The sequence below is a fragment of the Lineus longissimus genome, chromosome 3 (genome assembly GCF_910592395.1).
Source record: "Lineus longissimus chromosome 3, tnLinLong1.2, whole genome shotgun sequence".
NCBI lineage: Eukaryota > Metazoa > Nemertea > Pilidiophora > Heteronemertea > Lineidae > Lineus > Lineus longissimus.
Genome location: NC_088310.1, coordinates 9875555 through 9900165, shown reverse-complemented (window position 1 = coordinate 9900165; position 24611 = coordinate 9875555). Strand labels below are relative to the sequence as shown.

The following is a 24611-nucleotide window of genomic DNA, read 5'->3' as shown; positions in this document are numbered from 1 at the left end:
CCGATTGGCTTTTACTTGAGATACTAATGTCACAAAACCATTACAACAGATTCGTCCTTTACTGGAGACTTCCGTCACAACCATCATAACTTATTGGCCACTCACTGGGGATTTTATGTTCATAGCTGGTTTTACCTTAATTAAGGGGCGTCTGTCTACTATAAACTTGGAAATCCTCAGTACGTTTTAATTTTTTGTTTTTGCCAACAGGCAAAATTTGATAAAAGAGACACCACGAAAACTAAATCTTATTGAAATTACTAGTTACTTAGTTTTCTAAATCTGAATTAAAACTACCAATATGTCATTTCACACAACTGCGAACTATAATTTTCCAGTTTACACTGTTTAAAGATATTTCTGTCTTGTGGCAGTCTTCTTCGTGTTCACCTCATACAGTCAATCATGTTCGTCGGATGTAATCTAACTCAGCTGCCCTCCGCAATTCCCCACAGTCTCCATACAGTTGATCCTGCATGTTGACACCATTTGGCCAGATTTCTTGTCTGTGGGCTTTGTGCAGAGGACAGTCCTGCAGCACGCGGGTTGTTGTCAATGGTCCCATATTGCAAAGCAGTCTTGTGAAGTGAAGTTCAATAAAAGTTGCCAGCACTAATGGTCCCGTATTGCAAAGCCAAGTCTTGTGACAGTGAGCGCAATAAAAGTAGCCAGCACTTATGGTCCCGTATTGCAAAGCAGATTCTTGTGACAGTGAAGTGCAACGATAGTAGCCAGCACTTATGGTCCCGTATTGCAAAGCAGATTCTTGTGACAGTGAAGTGCAATGATAGTTGCCAGCACTAATGGTCCCGTATTGCAAAGCCAAGTCTTGTGACACTGAAGTGCAATGACAGTTGCCAGCACTAATGGTCCCGTATTGCAAAGCCAAGTCTTGTGACAGTGAGCGCAATAAAAGTTGCCAGCACTAATGGTCCCGTATTGCAAAGCCAAGTCTTGTGACAGTGAGCGCAATAAAAGTAGCCAGCACTTATGGTCCCGTATTGCAAAGCAGATTCTTGTGACAGTGAAGTGCAATGATAGTTGCCAGCACTAATGGTCCCGTATTGCAAAGCCAAGTCTTGTGACACTGAAGTGCAATGACAGTTGCCAGCACTAATGGTCCCGTATTGCAAAGCCAAGTCTTGTGACACTGAAGTGCAATGATAGTTGCCAGCACTTATGGTCCCGTATTGCAAAGCCAAGTCTTGTGACATTGAGCGCAATAAAAGTAGCCAGCACTTATGGTCCCGTATTGCAAAGCCAAGTCTTGTGACAGTGAAGTGCAATGATAGTTGCCAGCACTAATGGTCCCGTATTGCAAAGCCAAGTCTTGTGACAATGAAGTGCAATGATAGTTGCCAGCATGAATGGAGACATCGATTGAGAAAACAGACAAAAACAAGCAATTTCATACAAAAATTTTTATTTTAAGCATAATTACATCCAAATTTTGCCCACCTGGAACTCATCGAAGAGTAGATATTAATCCCTTGACTACCGGGCCGTTCGAACTGCTCAATACCGGGGTCTTTTTGGTATCATTGTGCAGCCACGTGCATCTGGCAAAACCTCCGTCTTCACCGCCACCGCAGCACCATCTATATGACTTAGGACAAGTTGGTGGGTAGCAGATGCCATGCCTGCGTCACTATACACCTGTAGAGCTGAGCCAGATCATACTAAACAATACACAGAAAGGTCTATTATAGTGACTGCTCAAGCGGTCGGCAGTAAAAGCGTGTATTTGATTACCACCGCTATAGCAGTCGCGGTAGTCAAGAGGTTCAGGGCAGGCACTTGCAAAAAGCAAGGGATGCCTTTGTCAACACTGAATGAATGAACTAGCACCGCAAGATGAAACATGCATGGTCCATCACTGTCCTCTATAACAAGCACAAAAATGATTTTTACTATCCATCGATTTTGAGCCAAGGTTCTCATTTTCCTGTCAAGCTTTTCTGACTACCTATCTCATCTACTGGTCGATGAATCTGGAAAAGAATATCGAAGAGGTGGAATATTATGAGAATACCCATGCAGATCATGACAGCCCCTTGCCACTTTGGACTGAAATGTCAGGGAAAATATCTAAGCAGATCATCTATCTGTGTGAGTAAGAGCCACTGAACAAAATCCTGTTATCAGTAAAAACAGTGGACCGTACAATCATGTACCGGTAATTAGAATAATATTTATCGATAGTGAGTTTTTATATAGCGCTTTTCACTTCATCATCTACTGTCTCAAACAATTTACAATGACTAACATCATAACCCAGCCTACCCAGCGCACGCAAGGACATTTCAGGCCAGTTGAGAGTTACAAAGTGGCACCGGCAGGGTACTGAACCCGGGACCTCCCAATCACAAGGCCGACGCTCAACCGTAGGCCCACTGCTCTACTTGCAATCGTACAATCATGTAGTTACAATTTCCGCGTGATTTGTCGATGACCCGACTACTAAAATACATATCAGCCATGTGTAAAGAGTGGAAATATAGTAGAACCTCCCTTAGCGGACACCTCTCTATTAAGGAGACCTTCTCTATTAAGGAGACCTTCTCTATTAAGGACACCTTCTCTATCAAGGAGACCTTCTCTATTAAGAACACCTTCTCTATTAAGGACACTAGTTTTGGTCCCAAACTGGTTGTTTCCATTCAATTTGACCTCTCTAATCAGGACACCTCTGTATTAAGGACAGCACTTGTCCGTCCCGAGGGTGTCATTAATAGAGAGGTTCTACTGTATAACGTTGCAGGTTAATTATTACTTACAGCTTTAGCCACATCAATCCACGCCATTGCTTTCCTAAGTTTATCATCTGCATTTGGTGGAATATCCAGATTCCAATACATAAACTCATTAAACTGGTGGCTGATTTTGAATGTCCTTTCTTCATCTTCCACAAATGGCCGACGGGGTTCATGAGTCATGATACCTGAACGATAAAAAGAAATCTGATTAAAAACAGAGATATAACGGCAGGATTTCTGAAGTGAAACAACATTTTCATTCCATTTATCGTTGGCATTGCATTAGTTAACATCAACTGACAAGTGACACATCACCACCAACAACTTATTAGAATTGACATTTTTTGATATGTGAATCATTGCCTAAGAAAATTATTTGTCATCCAAGAATTTGTACCAGTTCAAATAAAAATATTGGCAAATTAATAATTTGTATAGAATTATAATGCTTAATTAAGGGGTACACCGTTCGTAATTGCTTGTGGTCCAGTTAAATGGAAATCCACTAATACTAATACACAATGCCGTAGTGCAGTTATTGTGAATACAAATTTGTTGAAAATTGGTATTTATAGTATTTCCATATATGTCTACACAAAGGCTATGCTGAAAATTATGTTCAATATGTATTTACGCAATTGAAAGTATTCAAATTCCAAATTTTTAACAAACGGCATAGGCCTTTAACAGAAGTCACTTGACGATTCATTTTCATACTAATGCCCTGCACAAACAAACTATTCATATCACTGCAACCTTTGATCACGATTGCATTTGACAAAAATCCTTCGTTTGCTGTTTAATGATCTTACCAGTGTATCCTTCTGGTAATATATACTTTTCACCCTTCAAGGGTCGGCCTCGGAATGCAGCTGTAAGGTAGCCTGAAAGAAGATGGTGAACAATGACAACATGGAACATGAAATGGTCCATGGACCATGGACCATGTCATCATCATATCATTATCGGCGTCATGTAATTACCGCCAGTCTTTGCTCGTCCGCTAAAAACATATTTTGCTTATGTCAATTTTCTTCTACAAGGTAAAGATTCGTACACTTTTGCCTTTGGGATGTTATTGTTACACTTTACAGTACACGTATGTTGTGATGCATATACAACACGATAGCTTATCACTCGCAAGGGAGCATTGAAAAATGTTTACTGCAGGCGTACTGACGAAAAATGAAGAGCCGGGTCGGAAGAAAATGGTGTCCTAGTGTTTACAATTATTACCGCATAGGCCTAGGGTACTAGAATAGATTGGAAATTTTTTAATTCAATCAATTACAAATTGAAAATTTTAACAAACCACATAGGCCGTTACCATTATACACCGTGGTGATAATGTATGTAACTGGGATGGTTGGAAAACATCAACAGATTCGATGAATGGCAATGAAAAATTTTATGACATGGCATTTTTTTGGCACACCCTGTCACTGTCAGGCTGTCCCTACTTGTAATTTTTCTCATTTTGGCACACACCATTTCCATCATCTTTAACTGTTGGCAGTAAGTAATCATCAACGTTGGCTTCACCATCGTGTTCTATTTCACAAGGCATCAAATGAACATCTGCATCAGTTTGTGCCTTGGCACAGGAAGCCGTATCTAAAGTAATAGACATTGCAACATTACAAAAATAGCAGAATGCAAAGTTTAGCGCCGGCTTCAACAGATATATACATCTACATGTAACAGCAATTTTGATTAGTTGAGGGGAATTTTTGCGTCAAAATTGACCAATTAAATCGAGTGTAAGAAAAATGACAGTTGGGCGACGTCTAGTGACAAACAATGTGAACTGCTACCTTTGGCCGAGGACAGAGACAAGAATATTGTCGATTGTGACTATGTCTCTTTCAAGCGCATTTTAGGATCCAGAATAAATGTTGTCAAATCTATCTTAGGGTAGATAGATCACTGATAAATTTGAGGGTAAAAGACGTTCAATATTACAGAGAGAATTGTGCGAAAACGGGGCGCGGTCTACTGACTGAATAGAAAAATGGTAAAGGACATGGCCTGCTGTGACAATGCCGTGACAATGGGTGAGGTCAAATCTCAGAGTTTACTAAGTGTTAACACCAGGTGTTAAGAAAGTGTTCCAAAACCCCGAGATTTGACCTCCTCACTTGACTCCTAGTTAACACTTTCTTAACACCGAGTTGACACTAAGTTAACACTTGGTAGACACCTAGGGAACACTTTGATCGCTCAGGTGTTCCCTTAATCTGAGGAAGTGGCCAAGTGTTAAGAAAATGCATTACAGATCGTGTACATCAGGTGTTAACCTCCTGGAGGTTAACACCTGTGAGAGGTCAATTCTCAGAGTTACAAAGGCAGCCATGTTTGCGATTCCTATGTTTCAAGTTGTTGCCCTAAGACATAATAGAAGAGCAGAGAACTTTCGGATAATAAAGTCGATGGAAAGAGTCAAAAAGTTCAAATAATTCACGAGAGTCCTTGAGTTTTAAACCAGGGTGCATATCATCTGTTGCAGCCCCTGAAGCCTGCTGTGTCTTGATGGCATCTCGATATTCCTTCCCTAGGTTCTTAAGCATATTTTCAACCACTTCGGCGTGGGTACCAACGTGGTTCCCTACTGCTGCATAAAATTCCTGGACCAGAGCATTCTTCTTGGCACGACGAAATGCCTCATGGTGATCAATCACGTACTCAAGAGTTTGCATCCTCTTCTCGAGTGTCCACTGGAAGCGTTTCTTCCCCTTTCCGTCCATGATGACTGCTCAGATGACAGACTTACACTAAAGATCTACGCATAGTCCAATTCAACCTCTCTTCAACATGGGCAAAGTGCCAGACCTGTGCAACCAGGAAACCAAGTGAAACTAACATCATTATGTAACTGTGGCATGGATTATTTACCACTGACATGTGCCAGGCTTGGCACCTTGCCCATGTAGAAGTAAAGTATCTAGAAGGTGTTAGGAAAGTATTATTCAAGTGTAATCTTGGTGTAACCCAGGTGTCACCAAGGTGTTAACCTGAACTTGGTGTCTAGGGTTCAGGTTAACACTTTTCACAGAGATTACACTTGGATAATCTAGGTGTAGAGTTAACTCTGAGATTTGACCTCACCCAATGTCTTCTCTTCCCCAACGTGACAATTCCAGACTCGGCGATCGGTCTCTTCCTTCCCACGAAAGAAGTATTTAGGGGATGACAGATGACCTATCGTGGGGGTTTCTTGTGTGATTGCCACTTAATAAACAGGACATGACTGAAGACAGGGTATAAAGGACAGGGGTGGTTGTGACTATGTCTCCTGCTAAAACCAATCATCTGCGAAGTTAAGCTGGGGCGAATTTATGCGATTCTTCTTCAGCGTAGCCTATGCTCTATCCTGAGGGTATTTTAAAATCAATGTGAGGTAGGTTTGATAAAATTTTACGAAGAGATACTTCTGAGAACCATCATTAATTGCAACATTTTTCTCATCATCGCTGTCAAAACTTAAACGCTACGGCTACATGACCATGCACCTGTAATACAGGATTAATAAATTGAGTTTCGCACTACATGTATCTGCTCATCTGATCATGACAATGGGAGCTTTTCGAGAAGCAAGAACAGCTTGAATATGAAAATTCGTGTACCATACTTTCAACCGCGCCATTATCATGATTATGATTATAAACACTCGATCCGCTACGCTCTAGATTCTTTTGGGGACGAAGCATTGCTATACTGATCACCCACACACATATTAAAAGTCAACATTTATTCATTGATCGTCGCCAGAAGCTGCAACGGAAATCTCTATGAGCACCGTACCATGACGGGTTGTTTGGTTGCCAAGCGAGATATCATGCGGTTGCTAAGGGTTGATCTAGAAAAGGATGCTAGACGTATATGGACTGATGAATGGAAACGCTGGTAACGTGGCCGTATTGCGATATAACTATGCGATTCTTTAGGCGCCATTGTCGTTGTTACTGTTTTTTCTTCGTGATCATGTGGCTCCTGATTGCTCTATTCTTGGCGCAATATTGTGGCTTAAATATTCAGCTTCGAAAACGAACTTTGGAGATAAGAACACTTCGAGATGGAGAATATAATGTGGTGCTCTTTCGTATTCCAAGCGGTGTGTTCGATAGTGGGAGCGACGAACGAGTGTCTTCGATAGCGCTTGTCTTGAACGACACTCGTGTTGTCTTACCCGATGGTCCGGGATTATCTCAAAATCCATTCGCTGTGATAGTACCAGGCTTTTCAACGAAATCCACTACGTCCTCAAAGCAACCTTTCAATGGTACAACAACTGTGCCATCAGTATCTTTGGCCCGGGCTCTGTCCACAACCAGTGTCAGACAGTCTGCTTCAAAATTCGGTCACATTCCACATATTATCCACCAAACATGGAAGAGCGCGGAGGTGCCCGTTTCAATGAAGAAGTTCATCGAAAGCTGGCGGAGTCATCATCCGCAGTGGGAGTACTGGTTCTGGCGAGATCAGGATATTCAAGAATTCGTCAGGTTAAAATATCCTTGGTTTCTGCCAACGTACAATAGCTATACTATGACCATAATGAAGGCAGATGTGTTCCGGTATCTCATCCTTCATGAGTTTGGTGGCGTGTACGCCGACCTGGACATGGAATGCCTCCGTCCGCTTGACGACTTCGTGGCCAAAAGGTCGTGTATCCTTTCTCAGGAACCGCTAGAACACGCCTTTCTACTCTATGGAAGAAGCAGATTGGCTTGCAATGCCATGATGGCTTGCAAACCCAAACATCCATTCTTTAAATATCTACTGCACCAGTTGCCAATAATTCAGTCGCTTCACAATAAACGTAACGACTCTCGGAACGTTTTGACAATCTCGGGACCTTTAATGTTGGAGCAGTCTCTACAGCTTTACGAAAAGAACCTTACTGCCGCCAAGAATAAATCTGCCACCGCAGCCGAAGACTCTGAAGTCCATGTGGCTTCACCAAGGGAACTCATGCCTATATTCGACCGTGGGCAAAGCTCGAACTTCAGATCGCAGTGTCAAACGAGGAAAACACGACGATCGGAAGTATGCCGTGAGCTTAGAAGACGAGCGTACTCTAACAATGTTGGCAAGGACTCCTACACTGTCCATCATTGGATTCATTTCTGGGCTGACTGGTGGAAAAAAGGATATGGCGATACTACTCATATAAGAAACGTTATACCTGACGTGGTGAACTTGACGACAAGAGGAATATTCTGAGAATTTCTGGGATATGCAGAAAAAGATAACCCTACGCTATGCTTTCTTGTCATGCTGTAAGTCGAACAGTGGGTGCAGTGACACTAGTTCAATCAATCAGTAAAAAACCTTTAAAAATTGCAACAAAACTTTCTTTGATGGAAATTGTTAATTTGACCCCCTGGAACATTGTCGTATCGAAAGTACAAAAACAACTTTGATGCCATAAAAAGCGTCCACTGAAATTGTCTACTGAGTAATTTGAAAAAAGATTTCGAAATGGAAGAGAATGATATTTGATTCAAATGGAGTTTCCAAAATCAAAAAGCATTTCGATTAGAATATTTGGTAACGACTTTAAACTGAAACAATGTTCACAGATAAATTTGGAAGAATATTTCAAATGAAAGAAGGAAATTCGATTAGTGGTCATTGAGAATTTTGATTATGATACCGGTACTAAAAAGTATTTTGAATTATCAATGAACTGAAAATTGTACGCGGAGAAAATTGTGATATGTATCTTTTATAGAATGGAAGAGGAATAAAGAAGTGATAGAAATATGGTTTAAAATGAAGCATGATTGAAGGAATGTTTCTTGTACGTGTTGAAAATTGAAAATCTTCTTTAAACTTGAAATAGAGAATTGTAATTTGATTAGGAAATAACTAACTTGAATTGAAGTGTTTTGGAGATCAAATCAAAATCGAATTTAGAACATAGAAAAAGCCAAATATTTATTACATGCCACTACATGTAAATTCAACCGAGGTGTAACAACGCATATGGGCAAGCCGAGTTAAATCGTGACATATAGGACGATACAACCATGCATCATACATGCACGCACTCCGTTTTTCAAGTACTAATCAATGGGTCCCTAATAAATTAATAATCAATTGTGATAAATACTTCTCAGCAATCGGTGCAACCCCGTGTGAAAAGTGTATTCACCAACAGTACTAATCCATGGTTGATTAATTTTTTATAATACATTTCCATTTTGATTTGATAAATTTCCATATCTGCGTTATTTTGGACAGACAACATGGAAAATCAATCACGAAGCGCTCTGTTAATACATTGTGTATATTTCTTTAAGAAATAAAGCTTCCATAATCTTATAAGTACCTAGTAGATAATTTCATTGTTGTTATTCAAAGAGGAGGATAGAAATGTGATAATCTCATCTATTGTTCCTTGGGCCATAGATTCTCAAAACTCTTTAGAATACAAGCACCAGACAGTTTGATACTTTTTAAGTAATGAGTGAGCCGAGTGAGCGTGCATTGGTCCTTACTAACTTGATTACTTGGTTACTTACTTACTTGGTTAGAAGATTCCTCTTCTTAGGCAGGAGAACCCCCGTTTAACATGTTGTGCAGTACCACTTGGGCGGCATTTGCACCCATCCATCATAACTAACCAAGGAATGTGACCGTTGGAATGTTTTCCTGTCTTCTTCTTCTTTAAATACTTGGTTGTCCGTCTGTTGACGTATTAAAACCATATATGTAGATGTAGCCTCCCGAGGCAGTCCGCAGTCATCCTTATAAACAGAGGGGAAGGACGCCCAGCCGATCCACTGCGCCCGGAGTGTAGTATCTTTAGCACTAAAATGCTGTGACATGCGTCCATAGTGATGATTAAGATGTCACGGACTACTCTAAATATTGAGTACACATCTTCCTGTCTGGAGTCGAGTACAGCTATTTACCGGAGGTAAAAAAACAGGCCACCGAATCAAGGGTTAGTAAGTGGTAAGATTTTAAAATGTCCATGAAGGGTTCAGGTAGAAGAAGGAGAAGGAATCCACAGAGGTTCTGTTCGAGACCTCTTCCCTCTTGGACTTCTTGCTCCCTCTTCTGCCTGAACCCTTTTACAATGTTTTTTTACCTCTATATATACTGACAGCTGGTTGATTCAGGGGCCTGTGGTCAGAATGAGTTTCAAGACGCCAAGTAGGGGTTTCTCCCATCGCTACGGACATACACCAAAACAATTAACGCGTGTACCAGAAATATATTTCATGCGGATTCGACCCATCATCATTATCATCATCATCATTATACGTTCGAAGGCTGTGGCAGTTGCAGCTAAGCGAAGATTGGACACGTCTTGCGGGGCATTGGGCATAGTGGTGTATAAGTAATTATGTGTGGTGCATGCCACGTTCTTAGTTCATTTCTAACTTTCGATCATCAGAACTAAACGACGACTGCATGCTCCAACTAGTAAAACATGAACTAGTCACTATCTGCGAAGTCCGCCTGCTCCAAACTGAATCGAGAATTAGTCAGTATCTACACTATGTACAGGATAGAGAAGAGTCACAAATCTACGAAGACTGCGTGCTCCAACTTTGTCGATAGGACTAGTCACTACATGTATCTACCCTATATAGGCCTACAAGACACTATCTACGAAGACAGCATGCTGCAAAAATTGAGTCAAGAACTAGTCACTATATATGAATCTAGGTAAAAGGTACGGGAAAAAAGGAACAGGAAAAAAGATACGGAAAAAAGGTACAGGAAATAAAAGCAATTCCTACGCAACAAATAAAGTTAAACTTATGAATAGAAAAAGAGAGAATTCAAAAAATAATTTTTTTTTTTATTTGTGTGCCTTTTTTACCTATTTATGCCATTTTGTGTGCCTTTTTTTCCAGTAACTTTTTTTCCAGTACCTTTATTTCCAGTATACTTTTATTTCCTGTACTTTATTTCCTGTACCTATTTCCGTATACCTTTTTTTCCTGTACCTTTTTTCCTGTACCTTTTTTACCGTATACCACTATGAATATATATACATGATAGAAAAAAGGTCCATAACTGCAATCACTCATGGGAAAACCTTCCGTTTCCCATTCCCTGCCCAGGTGTATTTTAAAGGAGTTGACGGATCTGCTTTCATCTGTTTCTTGGCACAGGGTGTTCCCGGGGGTGACTATTCGTGGTGAGAAGGCAGCTCACCTAAGTTCAGTTCGGGGTCTTTGCTTGGTGAGGCGCAAAATGTGTACTCTGGTGTTAGGATTCTCTGTTGCAGTCCCCCGTCTTTGCATAAGTTTCCCGAAGATAGCCGTAGCTAGTTCCAGCGCTAAAATGTCACCTGCGTAATGTTATGGGTAATCTTTTTTTCCCAGGAGTTTAATTTTAAGTAACGTGTGCGAGGGGAGGAGCATACGACTTGCCGCCCGGTGCTCGAGGATGTAGAGTGGATATATAGAAGTTAGCCCAGCGACAACTTCGGTGTGTTAGAGAAATCACGGTAAGCCGGGACTTTGAACAACTGAGAGGAATTGAAACAACAAATTAACGACAGCGACGACATACATTGACAACTTGTAAACAAACACAAGAAACATGACAAAAACTTGCATAAATGAGTAGAAATACTCACACACAAGTTTTATTCATGAAATAAAGTACACTAAAGTAATAGTTTTTTCTTTTGTTATTGTTTTAGTGTATGCTATATTGTCATATGCATTCGATAGCTATATATAGGGCCTATACTTAATATACTTTCTACTTCTAGGGCCTACTTCTAGCATGCAGACATGCACTGAGACAGCTGACTTGTGGGCCTATGACCCATCAGTCCCATGTCCAAGGACCATGCTTATGCTAACATGTCCATGTGTCCCACATGCTTTTCATCATCGTCATCATAATGCAGGTTTTATGACCATTTTTCCGGTCTTTCACTGCTCTACTAAAAGTACGAAAAAATAGTGCTCACGAGGTGGTAGTTTAGTGCATAGGCCTAGGTGCTCCAGTGTCCTGACCTATGGCATACCTTGGAGGAATTATAATTCCTCCAAGGGCATACTTACTCAACAAGTGACTGTCACACTAACAGTCAGACTCGTGTCACTCAGAGTCCGAGTGAGTGAGTTGATTGCAGAATCCCTGACTGACAAATCATGAATTGAAATGCTTCATTCAACGGGTCATCCTAAACAGCGTCCACCAGTGTCTACCAGGTTTAAAAGCAAGTTTAAAGTCATCAAAATAAAATTTAACGGTCATAAACGAAATAAGCAGGACATTTTTCACATTTCATGTACGTTTCATGACATTTGTGGGCTAAATAAGCGAGTTGTTGTATAGACTGTACCATTTTATCAACCAACCAGCATCCACCAACCAGTCGGTGGCCAGGTTTGATTTGACTTGGAGGAAATGATAGGGCTTCCCAATACGACACTCAAGAAGTTGGCCCAGAAGTTTTGGCGGTACATTTTGAGTATAGTCTCGCGCGTACCGGATATGACCTGTTGAGCATATCACCTTCAAAGAAAACACTACGTTACCTGTTAGCCTACCTCATACCTGTGACTTTACCTGTGATATTTTGCAGGCCAATGACAGTGTTCCTAGGCCATGATGGAAGACGCTGTAAGAGAAGACAACGGGGTGCTGTTCTGGATCAATCGGTCTGGATTCCCGCTGGAAGACATGCCATGGGAGCGCATGTGGGAACATGTGTCAAAGATTCATCCTGATGGCCACAACATAGTTGACAAAATCCGGAAGACCGGCAATCTAAAATCGGTAGGCTTTGTTCCAAATACGATCCTGAAATTTCTGGCTGAAGGGTTTACCATAGGTACCACCATTTTGGCTTGAACTTGAAATCCTGAAGCCATTAGAACTCTTTCAAATTGAGGTGAATGTCGATTTCAAGGGTGGGACTGGGGGTCGGTTCTTTGTTTTGTTGGACAGGTCTGGACAACATAAAAGCATGTAATTTGTTGGTATCTGACATTTATAGATCTTACTAGTCGTACTGATTTTTCCTAACAATAATAACTTGTTTGGTATTAATCATATTCAGACTGAATTGGTTGTTTTCAAAAAGTGGTTTTTATTCTGCTGCACGGTTGTTCTTTTAACTAACGCAGGCTTTTTAAGTTTGCATGATTGATGAGTAGAGCCTGATGAAAGTTACCTTTGTTCAGTCTGTTAAAGGAAACCTATCATGAAACGCTTATAAAAATGGGGAGTTCTGAACGGATCGGTTAAAACCTGAGGCGGGAATAAGCTTCCATTGATAAATCATAGCAATTTCGAGTTCCCCTCAGATGGTTGATTATGTGAGCTGGGCATCTGGGTAATATTGTATAACATTACTGACTCCAGTCAATGAACTGCATAAGAGCTAATCACCGATTTAGTTATTTTTACTACGTTCAGCTAATCTACACAAATAAATATTTTGTGCCACGACTGGATCCCTTTAAGTACCGGTACATGTATTATGTAGTCATAGTGAGTGAAACATGACCTCTATCAAAAACATCAAAAACAAATATTATCCCATGGCAAACCATTTCTACCAGTTTAGAGAAGACACGCATGATTTTTTTTCAGTTGTGGAAAAAACTGTCATTGGGGACAAGTATGAACGATGTTCAGTGACAGGGAAATGCTCTCTCTCTTCTGTGTCATGGATTTTATTGCCTTTAAATTTTAGGTTCCTGTACCTCAGGCACCTCTCAATTTTCCACCAAATGCTTCCGTCCCAGATCGAGTCAATTCCGTCCAGAAGTATATGAAAGCACTTCAGTACAATCATACGGGAACACAATTCTTTGAAATTCGAAAAAATCGTCCAATATCAGGGTGAGTACCATGTAATTCATCCTGACGTAGCCAGTGATTTTCTAGATACTCCCGCCCTCGATATTTTGTACACGAGGTAAATTTTGTATATAGCAAAAACCTGATCTCAGGATGCATGTAATCATGTAAGGTGTTAGATACCAGGTACAAACATCAACGTTTTTAAGTCCCACTGATTTTTCTCCTCGGTCGTTTCTTAATGCTCACACAATTCTAATAAGACATTTCTTGATTGTATATAACTACCAAATCATTCTTAGGGTATTTAAAGTTACATCCTAAAATACAAGTATATGGATTGGTACAAATGACCGTACTCTAGATTGTCATGTGCTAAAAGAAAAAAATGAGTTAAGGAGTTTTAGGACCTTGTGATGGTCTTTGCAAGGAAACCCCGTCACTGGGTTTCCAAGACAAAAATACCATCACAGGTGTAGTTGGATACCTCAGAAATCCCACTTGATTTGTGTAAAGTTTTTGATTTGACTTACGTGTACTTTTCAAGATCACGGGTCAAATGCAGTAAATTATGGTCTTTATGGTTTCTTAAACTGAATGACTATTGATCTGAAATGAAGTGTGCATGTACCCCTATGTCAGGCGATCTAAGGTTTAAAACGTTGGTCCGATGTGATTCACCATTTGGGCACAAGGGGGCCAAATCAAAAAACCTGAAAAGTGCCACTAATCCTTTACTGCAGGCGTGATTGGCATGAATTTTATATCATAAGTGCATCTAAGGGCCACTTACAATATGTCGTCCAGGTATTTGACTTGACCTGAATTCCTTAAGGTAACACATTTGCTCCATTGACTTTTGTAACGATACGAATCAAAGTTCAAGGAATGAACATAAATTTCATTGTATTTTCAGGTTAATGGATTGTGCAAGGGACATGATCAAAGATAGTCTACCCATCAAATGTCTGGAAGCTGTGATACTTGGAATGTATCCTTTTGTGTCATAGATAAGCCATAGTCCAGTTGAGACCACCGGCATCCCTACATCTAGGGCCCCTACAAATCTGCAAATTGGATAATTAGCATGGAATTCGCCTTTTCATAAAACTGAATTCCTCCATTAAAGAAATGGAATTTGGTGTTTTCTGGTTTAAAAAGCTGATTTTGAGAAGTCTTTTGGGATTTCAGTGTGTACTCACGAAAGTGCAAAATCTGTAGATCGAGAATCACAAAAGTGCAAAATCTGTAGATTGAGAATGGCAATTATGTGACCCCAAAAATCCGCTTAGGAGCTCAGGATCTGGGGTACCTTTTCTTGCTCCTTTGGAGAACAAATTTGAGCGAAGTCTATCGGGTACATTATTTGCTCTAGCTGTGATGGCTCGAATTGCAACGAGAATTTATTTTTCTGTGGGCGTGTTGACAATGTTCACACTTATCAGGTTAAGAAATGATGTGAAACAACAGCTGTGAAATCGATCTCGTGTCCCAAAATCCATACCATCATTGACATTGGATTTTTTATTTGCTCTGGCTGTGTTGGCTCAAATTGCAACAAGAATTTATTTTCTGTGGGTATTGTTGACATTTGTCACTGCAATATTGGAGAGTGAATACTTGGCCTGGACAGTAAAATATTCCTTAACCTTTGAAACAGATTTTTAACTAATGGAATACCAGGGTTAGAGCGATTCATGATAAGCTTTAAGTCATGTTTTTCAGGCAACTATCATCGACATGTTGTCTTAGGGTTGTACTACACTGGTAAATTTGGTGCTATTGGTATGAGCAGGAGAGATGATCTCATGTATAAGCCACTGAAATTCAATGTAAGTACATGTATTGTAAGGGGTACCCCTTGTGGTTCAACTATAGCGGTACCTCCCTTAGCGGACACCTCTCCACTAAAGACACCCTCTCAATGAAGGACACTGCATTTTGTCCAAAATTCGTCAGTTCCATTCTAATTGACCTCTTGTAATCAGGACACCGCTCAATCAAGGACAGCATTTGTCAGTCTTAAGGGTGTCCTTAAATAGAGGTTCTACTGCATATCTATTTCCTTCTCCAGTAATGCCTATATTCAGTTATAATGCAAGCTCCTTGCTTGTGTTGTCTGTATAGTTTGTGCCATGCTATTGGGGTATCAATTTTCCCGATTGCTGCATGTTAGGGTGTGTTTGCACTGGAACTGTCAAGCTTTATTTTTCAATCTTTGTGAATTAGATCTACCAAAAATGGCAAGCTTTCATTGTATCGGCCTGGCAGTGACATGTATCATTTAAATGGAAATGACCACCACAGTGAACAAACAATGTAGGCCTTTGAAGGGACTCTCTTATTTGGAACAAATCAAAAAAACCTTTAAAGTGGTCTCATTCCGGACTAGCTTGCTTGATTGCGATCTATCTTATATCATGGCCACATTTAACTAACAATACAGTATATGTCACCCAGATTTGACAGAATGTTGAAAGCCACAGAGGTGAAATAGTCAGTGTTAGTTTTTATTTTGGGTATTCAGGAGCACATTTCTTGGAAACCGAATTGCTATTGTGAGCCGGAGATCAATCAAGTGAGCACAGTGCCCCTGGCCATTTTATTAATACCCGGTAGGCTTACCTATGTGACTATTCAACATTTAAATATTTTCGGATTTCATTCTTACTGTTATATTATGTCTTTTCCAGAGTTTGACGAGTCTGATCCTAGATTTTGAATCCTCGTATAATCGATGTAAGTACAGAACATTTTTCATGTCGTGTTGGTGTTAGTGTGGCTACATAAAGACGACATAATCGCTACCGCAACAAACAGCAAAAATAGCGCACAATGACATTGTGTACCAAAGGAAGTTGCGTTATTTTTTTTCCGATGTACATATACATTAGCATGGTCACCGTGACATAAGATCATTGTTTTGACACCCGTGGTCAGGTGTTTGGTGTCCAATGTGATGGTACTAGGGGCAGCGGTAGCGCAGTGGAAGAGAGTTGGCCTCATGATCAGGAGGTCGTGGGTTCGACTCCCGGCCGAGTCACTGCTTAGTTCCCCTACTGGTCGAGTTCAAGTGAGCGCCTTGCGGTTGCTCCTTGAAACCCCTGATTGATTTCTGTGGAGACCGGGGTAATGATATGATATCCCAAAGCGCTTTGAGTGAGAACTATAGTGTCACGGAATTGTGCTATAAAAAAGACTCATTATTATTATTATTACTAGACATCATCAGAAATGATAAGCAACCCCTTTTTGACATCATCTTCATGTATAAACATTCCTGATTCAAAAAATTTCTGCAAGCATCTTCCTGCAAAACTGCCTGACTCCCAAAACTCCCCTCAATACCATCTTGAGCCCTGTCCTTAAGGGTGTACACCGTTAGTAATTACTGGTTGTCCAAGTAAATAGAAATGCATTTATACTCAATGCCATAGTGCAGTTATTTTGCATGCAAATTTGCTAAAACTTGGCATATATTGTAGTTGTATAGCTGTCTATACAAGGCAATGTTGAAATTTATATTCGGTCTGTATATACTCGCAAATGGAAAATCTCAAATTCAATTTCAAATTCCAAATTTTTAACAAACGGCTTTAATAGGCCTTTAACAGAGAGGTGTCTCTGTTACAGTGTTCAATTTGAACCAAATGACCACTTTGGGACCAAAATCAATGTTCTGATTACAGAGGTGTCCACTAAGGGAGGTTCCAACCTACATTTTCATTTTAAAGTGGAACCTCCCTTAGCAGACACCTCTTTATTAAGGACACTAATTTTGGTCCCAAATTGGTTGTTTCCATTCAATTTGACCTCTCTAATCAGGACACCTCTCTATTAAGGACAGCACTTGTCAGCCTTGAGGGTGTCCTTAATAGAGAGGTTCTACTGCACTTGCAAAAAAAGATACGGAGCTGCTTGTTTTGTGATCAAATGTGTTGCTCGAGATTGGTCTACATATTATCGAAACATTCATTGACTCATTGTTCCTTTCTGTCTCGCTGTAGATTGGCACGAAGTGAAGAAAGTAAAGATTGGACTTCCCATTCCTCATGATCCACATAGTTACGAGCAGGTCTCTTGGAAGGTGAGCGAATTGGTCATTGATGAGGACTGGAAGCATCCACAGACTTACAGTGTTCTCCACAAGGCCTTCTGTCTGGGCGTACCAACCTACCTTGGCAGCGGTTTACCGCCCTACCTGGGAAGCAGCCACCCTACCATGGTCTAGAATTTAGCAAAGGCTTTCTGTAGGGCCACTTCTATAACTGCTGGTCAAACTACCTCGTGTTGTATCCTGGCAATAGTTTTTGACTATAAGGGTACCACCCTACCTTGAGATACCTGTGGAAAACCCCAAGTAAAATGATAAATTGGATAGAAATTACAAATTTTTGACATTATTGTCTTTTAAAGGTGTCTTTTTATGTGGTCATTTACGACACTGATTTTATCACATCGGTGCTCTCTTGTAGCTGTACCATTGCCGCTTGGTGTCAATTTTCCATTTAAAGTGAGCTTGTCCCTGAATTTGAATTGTGACTTTTTCCTCAAAAGATCAATTTGTGACCAGTGAAAATCAGTATTTAACAACTCAGAGTCTCTTTTGAACAACAACACAATGATAAGGATGATTCGTTATGTCTCGCCATGGGCCACTGTCCATTAGGGCAATGGTGATTGTGCTCAGCTAGGCCTGATGCTGAAGGAAGAGGCAGAAGTTTGGTTCCTTTTTGCAGGCGATGAAAATGCACTCTCCTGGAATATTTGAAGGGGGAGAAAAAGCCCCTTCAATAACAAAAATGGCAGCAGGGATTCCGGTGTGCGATGCTTCTGAACCAGCAGTTCAAATTTTTTGTGGTCTCTGAAAATTACCCCAATTACGTTGCATTTTAAATCACTAGCTGAGTTTTTAATAATGTAAAATATTGCTTCTTTTTCAGTACCTCACCCTGAATATACCGAAATTGAATAAAAGTGAATTACACAAGGAACTGGAAAAACATTCGAAGGAAGTTCGATCTCAGGTATATATATATTGAAAGAAATTAGAATTTCCTTGAAATCTTTTATTTGGTGAGCTTAAATTTTTTCTTTTTATTCTTACTACTCCTGGTTAATTTTCAGGGCTGGGGGAGGTGGGGACATCTCAACATCTTTTTTATGCAGATTTTGGACGAAGAACAGCGTTGTGACCCCCCTCCCAAGATCCCATTGCCCCGACATGTTCAAGACCTGGATTTTATTATATTTCACTTCAAAATTCCCAGTTCTTACCTCAATAGCAATGTCTATCTATGAACTATTCCCTATTCCTCGGTGTTTCTGTTATCACGGACAACAAGCAGGGAGCTACTCTGCTCGACCACGCCCTTGGCCACGTGCAGCTTGATTCCCACCAGCAGGCTGCGCCCCCTGCCCACCATCACCTGAGTCATTGTCACTACTACTTATTTCATCACCCCCAACTCCCTGGTCATTATCACCATCAGAATCCGGCTGATCACGCAAATTGATCTCAAATTGGTCTATCTTCACCAATTCACCTGACTTGAAATACCCACTTCCTGGGGACGAGATTGAACTGAATGCTTCCGAGAACACTTCCGAAGACATGGCGGGAGGTTTAAATCAAATAGAATCAATAGTTTGGTTTACTTTTCGATGAGTAGATGGAAACACTGAGATAACGTTTTGAAACGTTATTGGCCATTTAGCGACCTATTGTCAATAACGTTTTAAAACGTTATTGGCAGTGAAAGAGTTAACTAAGTCCAAATTCCTCTGTATCTCTGTTGTTGTCAGGGGAAGATCCACCGCTAAAAACAAAATGGGAGGGGGGGGTGCTCGGTGCTACACAGTGATATCTTTTGGTCAGTTCTGAAGGTATTGTTTGAATGAAGCAATTTCAAGGATTTCTCGAATTAGGGAATAGTAGCGATACCCCCCAGATCTTCACCTGATTGTTCCCTCTATAACATTCCCACATGACCTGTATCTGTTTCAGACTGTTATGAAAAACTGAATGAAAATCAATAAAATCAATAAAATCAATTCGGGGGCGCAAGGAGTATATACTGTGACACAGCTGAGGCCAGTGAGGGTAAAACGGCTGTTATCATCAGGGCTTGAGAGTCATAGACTCCTACTATGATACACTTTGACTTGTAAACCTGTTATGGTGAAAAAGTAAAATTTTGTTTATACTGTCTCACAAGACGTGAATATTCACCTTTGTCAAGTAGATGTTTCATCCATTTTTGAGTTATTTACTTTCCTTTTGTAAAAATTTTCAAAATCCAGTGTCGATTACGTGAAGTCTATGTTACTAAAAACCCAACGAAGGTAATGGCTTTGATTTGCTGACCTGCCAGGTTAATGAAAAAGCTTGGTTGCCCGCACTAGTCACATGCTTCTATTTGTCACACAATATCATCAGAAACGCATGACTGACGTGGTTGAGTATGAGGCTAGCAGTTGAATTTCGGATGTTGGGACTACATGTTCTGTAAAGTGTGTGATGTTCAAAAGCACTTTATTTTGCACATATGCTGGCTTTGGGTCAATACCACCCATATCTATCATTTAAAAAGAAATATCCAGAAATTAGTCCTTTGGTTCTTAAAGGGACAATATAGGCAGCAGCTAGGCAGGCAAGGTAAAGTTACACAAAGTCGCCAATAGGGGTCTCTCACAGATCTCACAATGCATCAAAATGATTCACGTTTGTACGAGGAGTACATTTTGTGCTGAATCTGAAATGACCCAGGGCCCTTAGTGTGTATATTAGTCACCTGAAGATGGCCAAATAAGCCCCTCTGCTCCTGCCTATAGTCCCCCTTTAAGCTCAAAAAGCATGAAAATCTAAGCTGCAATGGCGGAATTAGGTCAACCACCCAATGTTGAAAATGAGCCAGTTCGCCAAAGCCTTGTCTCCAACCAGCTCACCAATGTGTCTCTCTTGTTAAGGATTGACCAAAGGCACCACCGTTTTGGCTAGAACTTGAAATCCTAGAGCATTTAAAACTCCTTTGAAATGAAGTGAATACCCATTTGAAACCTTGGCGATTGTTCTTTGGAAAAAATCAACCACCCTTGAAATTCGCATTCACTTTGTTTGAAAAGAGTTCTACATTTAATTGCCCTAGGATTTCAAGTTCTCATCAAAATGGTGGTACCTGGTTAACCCATAACCATCAGCACCTCTACTATTCAGCTTTGGGTCTATGTACAAGTTTTTATTTGACGCTTCCAGAATGCACCAGTCGCTGCTTTTCAGAATTAGTAAAAAGCATGTAGGTGTAGGGCTTCCCACCGACTTTCCATAAAACTACTTTTAGATGCAATGTTGATGTCCTCATATTTGTGTATTAAAGGTGTAGACCATTTGTAATTACTGGTGGTGAAGGAAAATAGAACTGCAGTTATACACAATGCCATAGTGTGGTTATCATGCATACGAACTTGCTAAAACTTGTTATTTATGATATTTGTGCATCTATCTGTCTACAATGTACACAACGGGGATGCTTGGCTAAATGTGGCGAAGGTGACTAAACAGTTTAGCCACACAGAGGCAGGTGATGTTGTGGCTTAAAACCAGACACCAGTGTGACACCAGTGAATTTTAGACAGTGAATTTTAGACAGTGTAGCCACATTGGCTAAGTGCTTTCATGAGCCTGAGCCAACACTGCTAGTACTGTAGGCTTAATTACTCCACACATTGAGACTATCGATAGTGGATTTGAGTATACAGTCGACATCTTCGCTACAGTGCCTATTAACTATCAAGAGCTCTAGGTCAAAATGGGCAATTTTGAATTTATTGAAGAAGAAAAATCTTTACTCGCGAAAATATTCTGCCGCGAATATGTCCATCGCTTGGCGTTCACGAAGATTTTATGCCGCTAAAATTTTTGGTTCTACAGTAATGATAGAAAGTACCTTTGGGCAGAAAAGGAAATAATGTACGGCACAACTATTTGAAAAAGTTACAATGTACATGTCTAGTCTTTATTAATGCTTGGTAAAACACATTTGTGACCCGCTCTACCAAAACTAGGCGCTTGTCGCATCTGAACTTGACAGGTTGATACGGACTTGTTGTTCATTTCCCTATTGTAGACATTTTGTGAAATGTGACCAAATCAGTTTGTAATAGATTTCACAAAAGGTCTACAATAGGGAAATGAACAACAAGTCCGTATCAACCTGTCGAGTTCAGATGCGACAAGCGCCTAGTATTGGCAGAGCGAGTCACATTTAAAGGATATTGTAACAATGTTTTAACTTATTTAGGTGAAAGGCACAGGAGGTAGTAATTATTCCCCACCAAAGTTAGTTATGCCTTCATCACCCAAGAAAGAAGCTTCATTTGTGCCAAGTCGTAGAGACTCACCAATGGAGAGGAGGAGATCAAAGTCCGAAGTCAAGTAAGTCGAATTTCACTTAAAGGAACAATATAGGCAGCAGCTATGAAGGCAAGGTAAAGTTACACGTGGGTCTCTCACATCTCACAGTACGTCGAAATGATTCATGCTTGTACGGGGAAAATATTTTGTGCTGAATCTGACATGACCCAGGGCCTTTACTGTGTATATTTAAGTCACCTGAAGAGGGCCAAATTAGCCCCTATCTGCTCCTGCCTATAGTCCCCCTTTAAATGGCCAGCTTTTGTTAAAAACATCTTGCCCAGTGGTTAGAGTGTTGCAATCATAATCAGGAGGTTGTGGGTTAGATTCTTGTAAGGATCACTGCTGCTTTGTCTTGGTGTCCTTGAGCAAGACACTCAACCCCAGTTTCCCTCGTCTTTTTCACTGAGAGGTAAAACTGACACTTCTTGTACCTGTTATAGTTACCGGGGCAAACAAAAGACCACACCAAGTGAGATACATGACTTGCTTGTGCACAATGTACTATATCTCTGCACGAAGACGAAGTGTCTAGGCCAACAAACCCAATTGGTGCCTAACCGTAGTGGATCATAAAAACGCTCATCCCGCCGTCTTGGAGGAGGAATACTCCCAGGAGAATAACACCTTTGAGTCGTGCAGCACCGAGTGGTAGGGGGAGGGGGTTTGGTACATAAAAGTATTGAGCGGGGAGGGGGGGTCTGCCCCAAAGCGTACATACGCAACCAAAGCACTGTTTTTACCATAGTGTCTGCACACTGCAGTACTTGGTGCATGACTGGATTCCAGTGAGTGGCAAGTCAGCACTAAGTTAAGAGCTTGGACTAATAAAGTAATGGCTGGCAGCGGATCTTCTATAATTTCTTGCATTAAAAGATAAAATTTCTTCTAGTGAGGTCAAGATTGATACAAACAGTAGAATGCACATGTATGCCTTGTGTATGCGTACATTGGGAGGGGGACTTCCGCCCAGACCATACAAGGTGTGTACAGAAGGGGAGGGGGTTTAAAAAATTGCTGGTTTGGTATTCTCGCATGCATCAGATACATGTTTAATTAATGAAGTTTCTCTTAATTTCTTCCACCAGGTCCACATCTACAATAAAAGTAAAGCCAGCAAAGGATAGAGAAGGGACAAAGTCAACAGATCCAGTCGAATATCAGATTAGAATTTGATTGAGCATTTACCAATTGCATAAGGACTGAATGACTGATTGCCTCTTACAGGCACAGACTTTGTGTTGTTCATTTCATTCATTCAATGGAGATGTGGATACTGAGTATCACAGTTTGAATAAGGAGAAGCTGCAGTGTAAAAAGGAATAAGCAATAGGTCTGTGCCTTTCTTGAAACTAAAAGTGATCTCTTTGGCGTGCAAAGCAAGTAATTTGCCTCAAAACCATCTGACTGAGATAAAGGTAGACTGCTGTCAAGGGTGTCTTGTTCGACCCAATTACATTTAGCTGTTGGGAGGACCTCCCCTTGCCCTTGTCTCTCCCGTTGGACTGTTTGAAATGTTTTATCTTGTGACCTTGTCCTCTCCTTACTGCACAGTAAAGTTTGAGTCATCCTTGTGATTCTGGAACTGCAGTCATTCAGACTAATTACTTGAAATTTGTCAGACAAAATAAGTTTTCAAACAAATTACTGTAAAGTTGTGAGACAAAAAATTACTGGGAGGTTGTCGGACAAATTACTGGAAGGTTGTTGGACAAATTACTGGAAGGTTGTCGGCCGAATTACTGGAAGGTTGTCGGCCGAATTACTGGAAGGTTGTTGGACAAATCACTGGAAGACTGTCAGATAAATTACTGGAAGGTTGTTGGGCAACTTATTGGAAGGGTGTCAGACAAATTACTGGAATGTTGTCAGACAAATTACTGAAAAGTTATGGTACAAATTTCTGAGTCGTCGGACAAAAGGTTGGAAGGTTGTCTGATGACTTAAATACCATACTGGGACTTTGTCTATCAAATTATCGAAAATTTGTGGGACAAATTGCTGGAACTTTGTTGGACGAATTCCTGGAAATTTGTCAGACAAATTACTGGAAGTTTGTCAGACAGATTGCTGGAAAGTTTTTCCTTTTTGGTGCATTATTAATTTCCCATATTTTGAGCGCCCTGAACTGCATCTTATTTTGATGAAACACCATGTGAGTATCTTGTGCCAGTACTGAATTAGAATGTAAATAAAGAATATTTATATATCTTATTTCAGTCTTTTTTTTGCAATTTTTGTTTGTGTAGTAAAAGGACATGTGGAAACTGTACTATAAAAAAAAGTACATGCACATCCAGAAGTGTCTTTCAAACTATAGCTATTGAGTTGATGGAAGTGCTGCTGCCATGCCTTGAGGAACATTTGGGATGAAAGACCCCACTGCTGAAATATTCCCCAATATTTAGGTTTGGACCATATTCTCCCTTTCTATGCCACGCCCAATTTTGGATGGACAAAACAAAAAGAATCAGATTTGGCAATTGGCAACAGTTTTTTTTGAACTCGGGTCTGGAAACAACAGATGTTTCCATGACCCCACAAGCAATGTGAATCACCTGTTGTGTTTCTTGACGTCTTCCAGTACGTCGTTCTGAACGGCATTTATGAACCGCCCTTGAAACAGTAACTGTAATTGTGTAATTGGTGTT

The 24611-nt window shown here is 40.5% G+C and overlaps 3 protein-coding genes across 4 annotated transcripts; 2 read left to right on the top strand and 1 right to left on the bottom strand.

The window, feature by feature from the left end:
• Positions 1 to 1424: 1424 nt before the first annotated feature.
• Positions 1425 to 4421, bottom strand: LOC135484975 (ribonuclease H2 subunit C-like). Its single transcript, XM_064766695.1, has 4 exons — positions 4245 to 4421; positions 3569 to 3640; positions 2778 to 2941; positions 1425 to 1991 (listed from the first exon to the last, which is right to left on the bottom strand). The coding sequence occupies exons 1-4, from the start codon at positions 4384 to 4386 to the stop codon at positions 1938 to 1940; spliced, it is 432 nt and encodes a 143-aa protein (XP_064622765.1). The 5' UTR covers positions 4387 to 4421; the 3' UTR covers positions 1425 to 1937.
• A 2316-nt stretch (positions 4422 to 6737) lies between these two features.
• LOC135484640 (uncharacterized) lies at positions 6738 to 7979 on the top strand. The gene has a single exon (XM_064766273.1). The coding sequence runs from the start codon at positions 6738 to 6740 to the stop codon at positions 7977 to 7979; it is 1242 nt and encodes a 413-aa protein (XP_064622343.1).
• A 3293-nt stretch (positions 7980 to 11272) lies between these two features.
• LOC135485696 (tubulinyl-Tyr carboxypeptidase 1-like) lies at positions 11273 to 24174 on the top strand. Of its 2 annotated transcripts, XM_064768083.1 has the most exons (11): positions 11273 to 11396; positions 12325 to 12518; positions 13441 to 13589; positions 14464 to 14538; positions 15208 to 15379; positions 16241 to 16286; positions 17555 to 17634; positions 18491 to 18574; positions 19851 to 19892; positions 21848 to 21981; positions 23049 to 24174. In XM_064768083.1, the coding sequence occupies exons 2-11, from the start codon at positions 12348 to 12350 to the stop codon at positions 23134 to 23136; spliced, it is 1041 nt and encodes a 346-aa protein (XP_064624153.1). In that variant the 5' UTR covers positions 11273 to 11396; positions 12325 to 12347; the 3' UTR covers positions 23137 to 24174. The 2 variants fall into 2 exon arrangements, with proteins under 2 accessions (XP_064624153.1, XP_064624154.1); XM_064768084.1 differs by lacking the exon at positions 19851 to 19892.
• Positions 24175 to 24611: the final 437 nt, after the last annotated feature.

Excerpts from the sequence above, each read along its gene's own strand:
- LOC135485696 (XM_064768083.1), top strand. The coding sequence starts at position 12,348 with ATGATGGAAGACGCTGTAAGAGAAGACAACGGGGTGCTGTTCTGGATC. Across the intron at positions 14,539-15,207 it reads GAAGCTGTGATACTTGGAAT|ATTTTTAACTAATGGAATAC; the intron begins GTATCCTTTTGT and ends CCTTTGAAACAG. Across the intron at positions 17,635-18,490 it reads ACGAGCAGGTCTCTTGGAAG|TACCTCACCCTGAATATACC; the intron begins GTGAGCGAATTG and ends CTTCTTTTTCAG.
- LOC135484640 (XM_064766273.1), top strand. The coding sequence starts at position 6,738 with ATGTGGCTCCTGATTGCTCTATTCTTGGCGCAATATTGTGGCTTAAAT.
- LOC135484975 (XM_064766695.1), bottom strand. The coding sequence starts at position 4,386 with ATGTCTATTACTTTAGATACGGCTTCCTGTGCCAAGGCACAAACTGAT. Across the intron at positions 3,641-4,244 it reads AGTTAAAGATGATGGAAATG|GCTACCTTACAGCTGCATTC; the intron begins GTGTGTGCCAAA and ends ATCTTCTTTCAG. Across the intron at positions 1,992-2,777 it reads GGATTGATGTGGCTAAAGCT|ATTCATCGACCAGTAGATGA; the intron begins GTAAGTAATAAT and ends ATTCTTTTCCAG.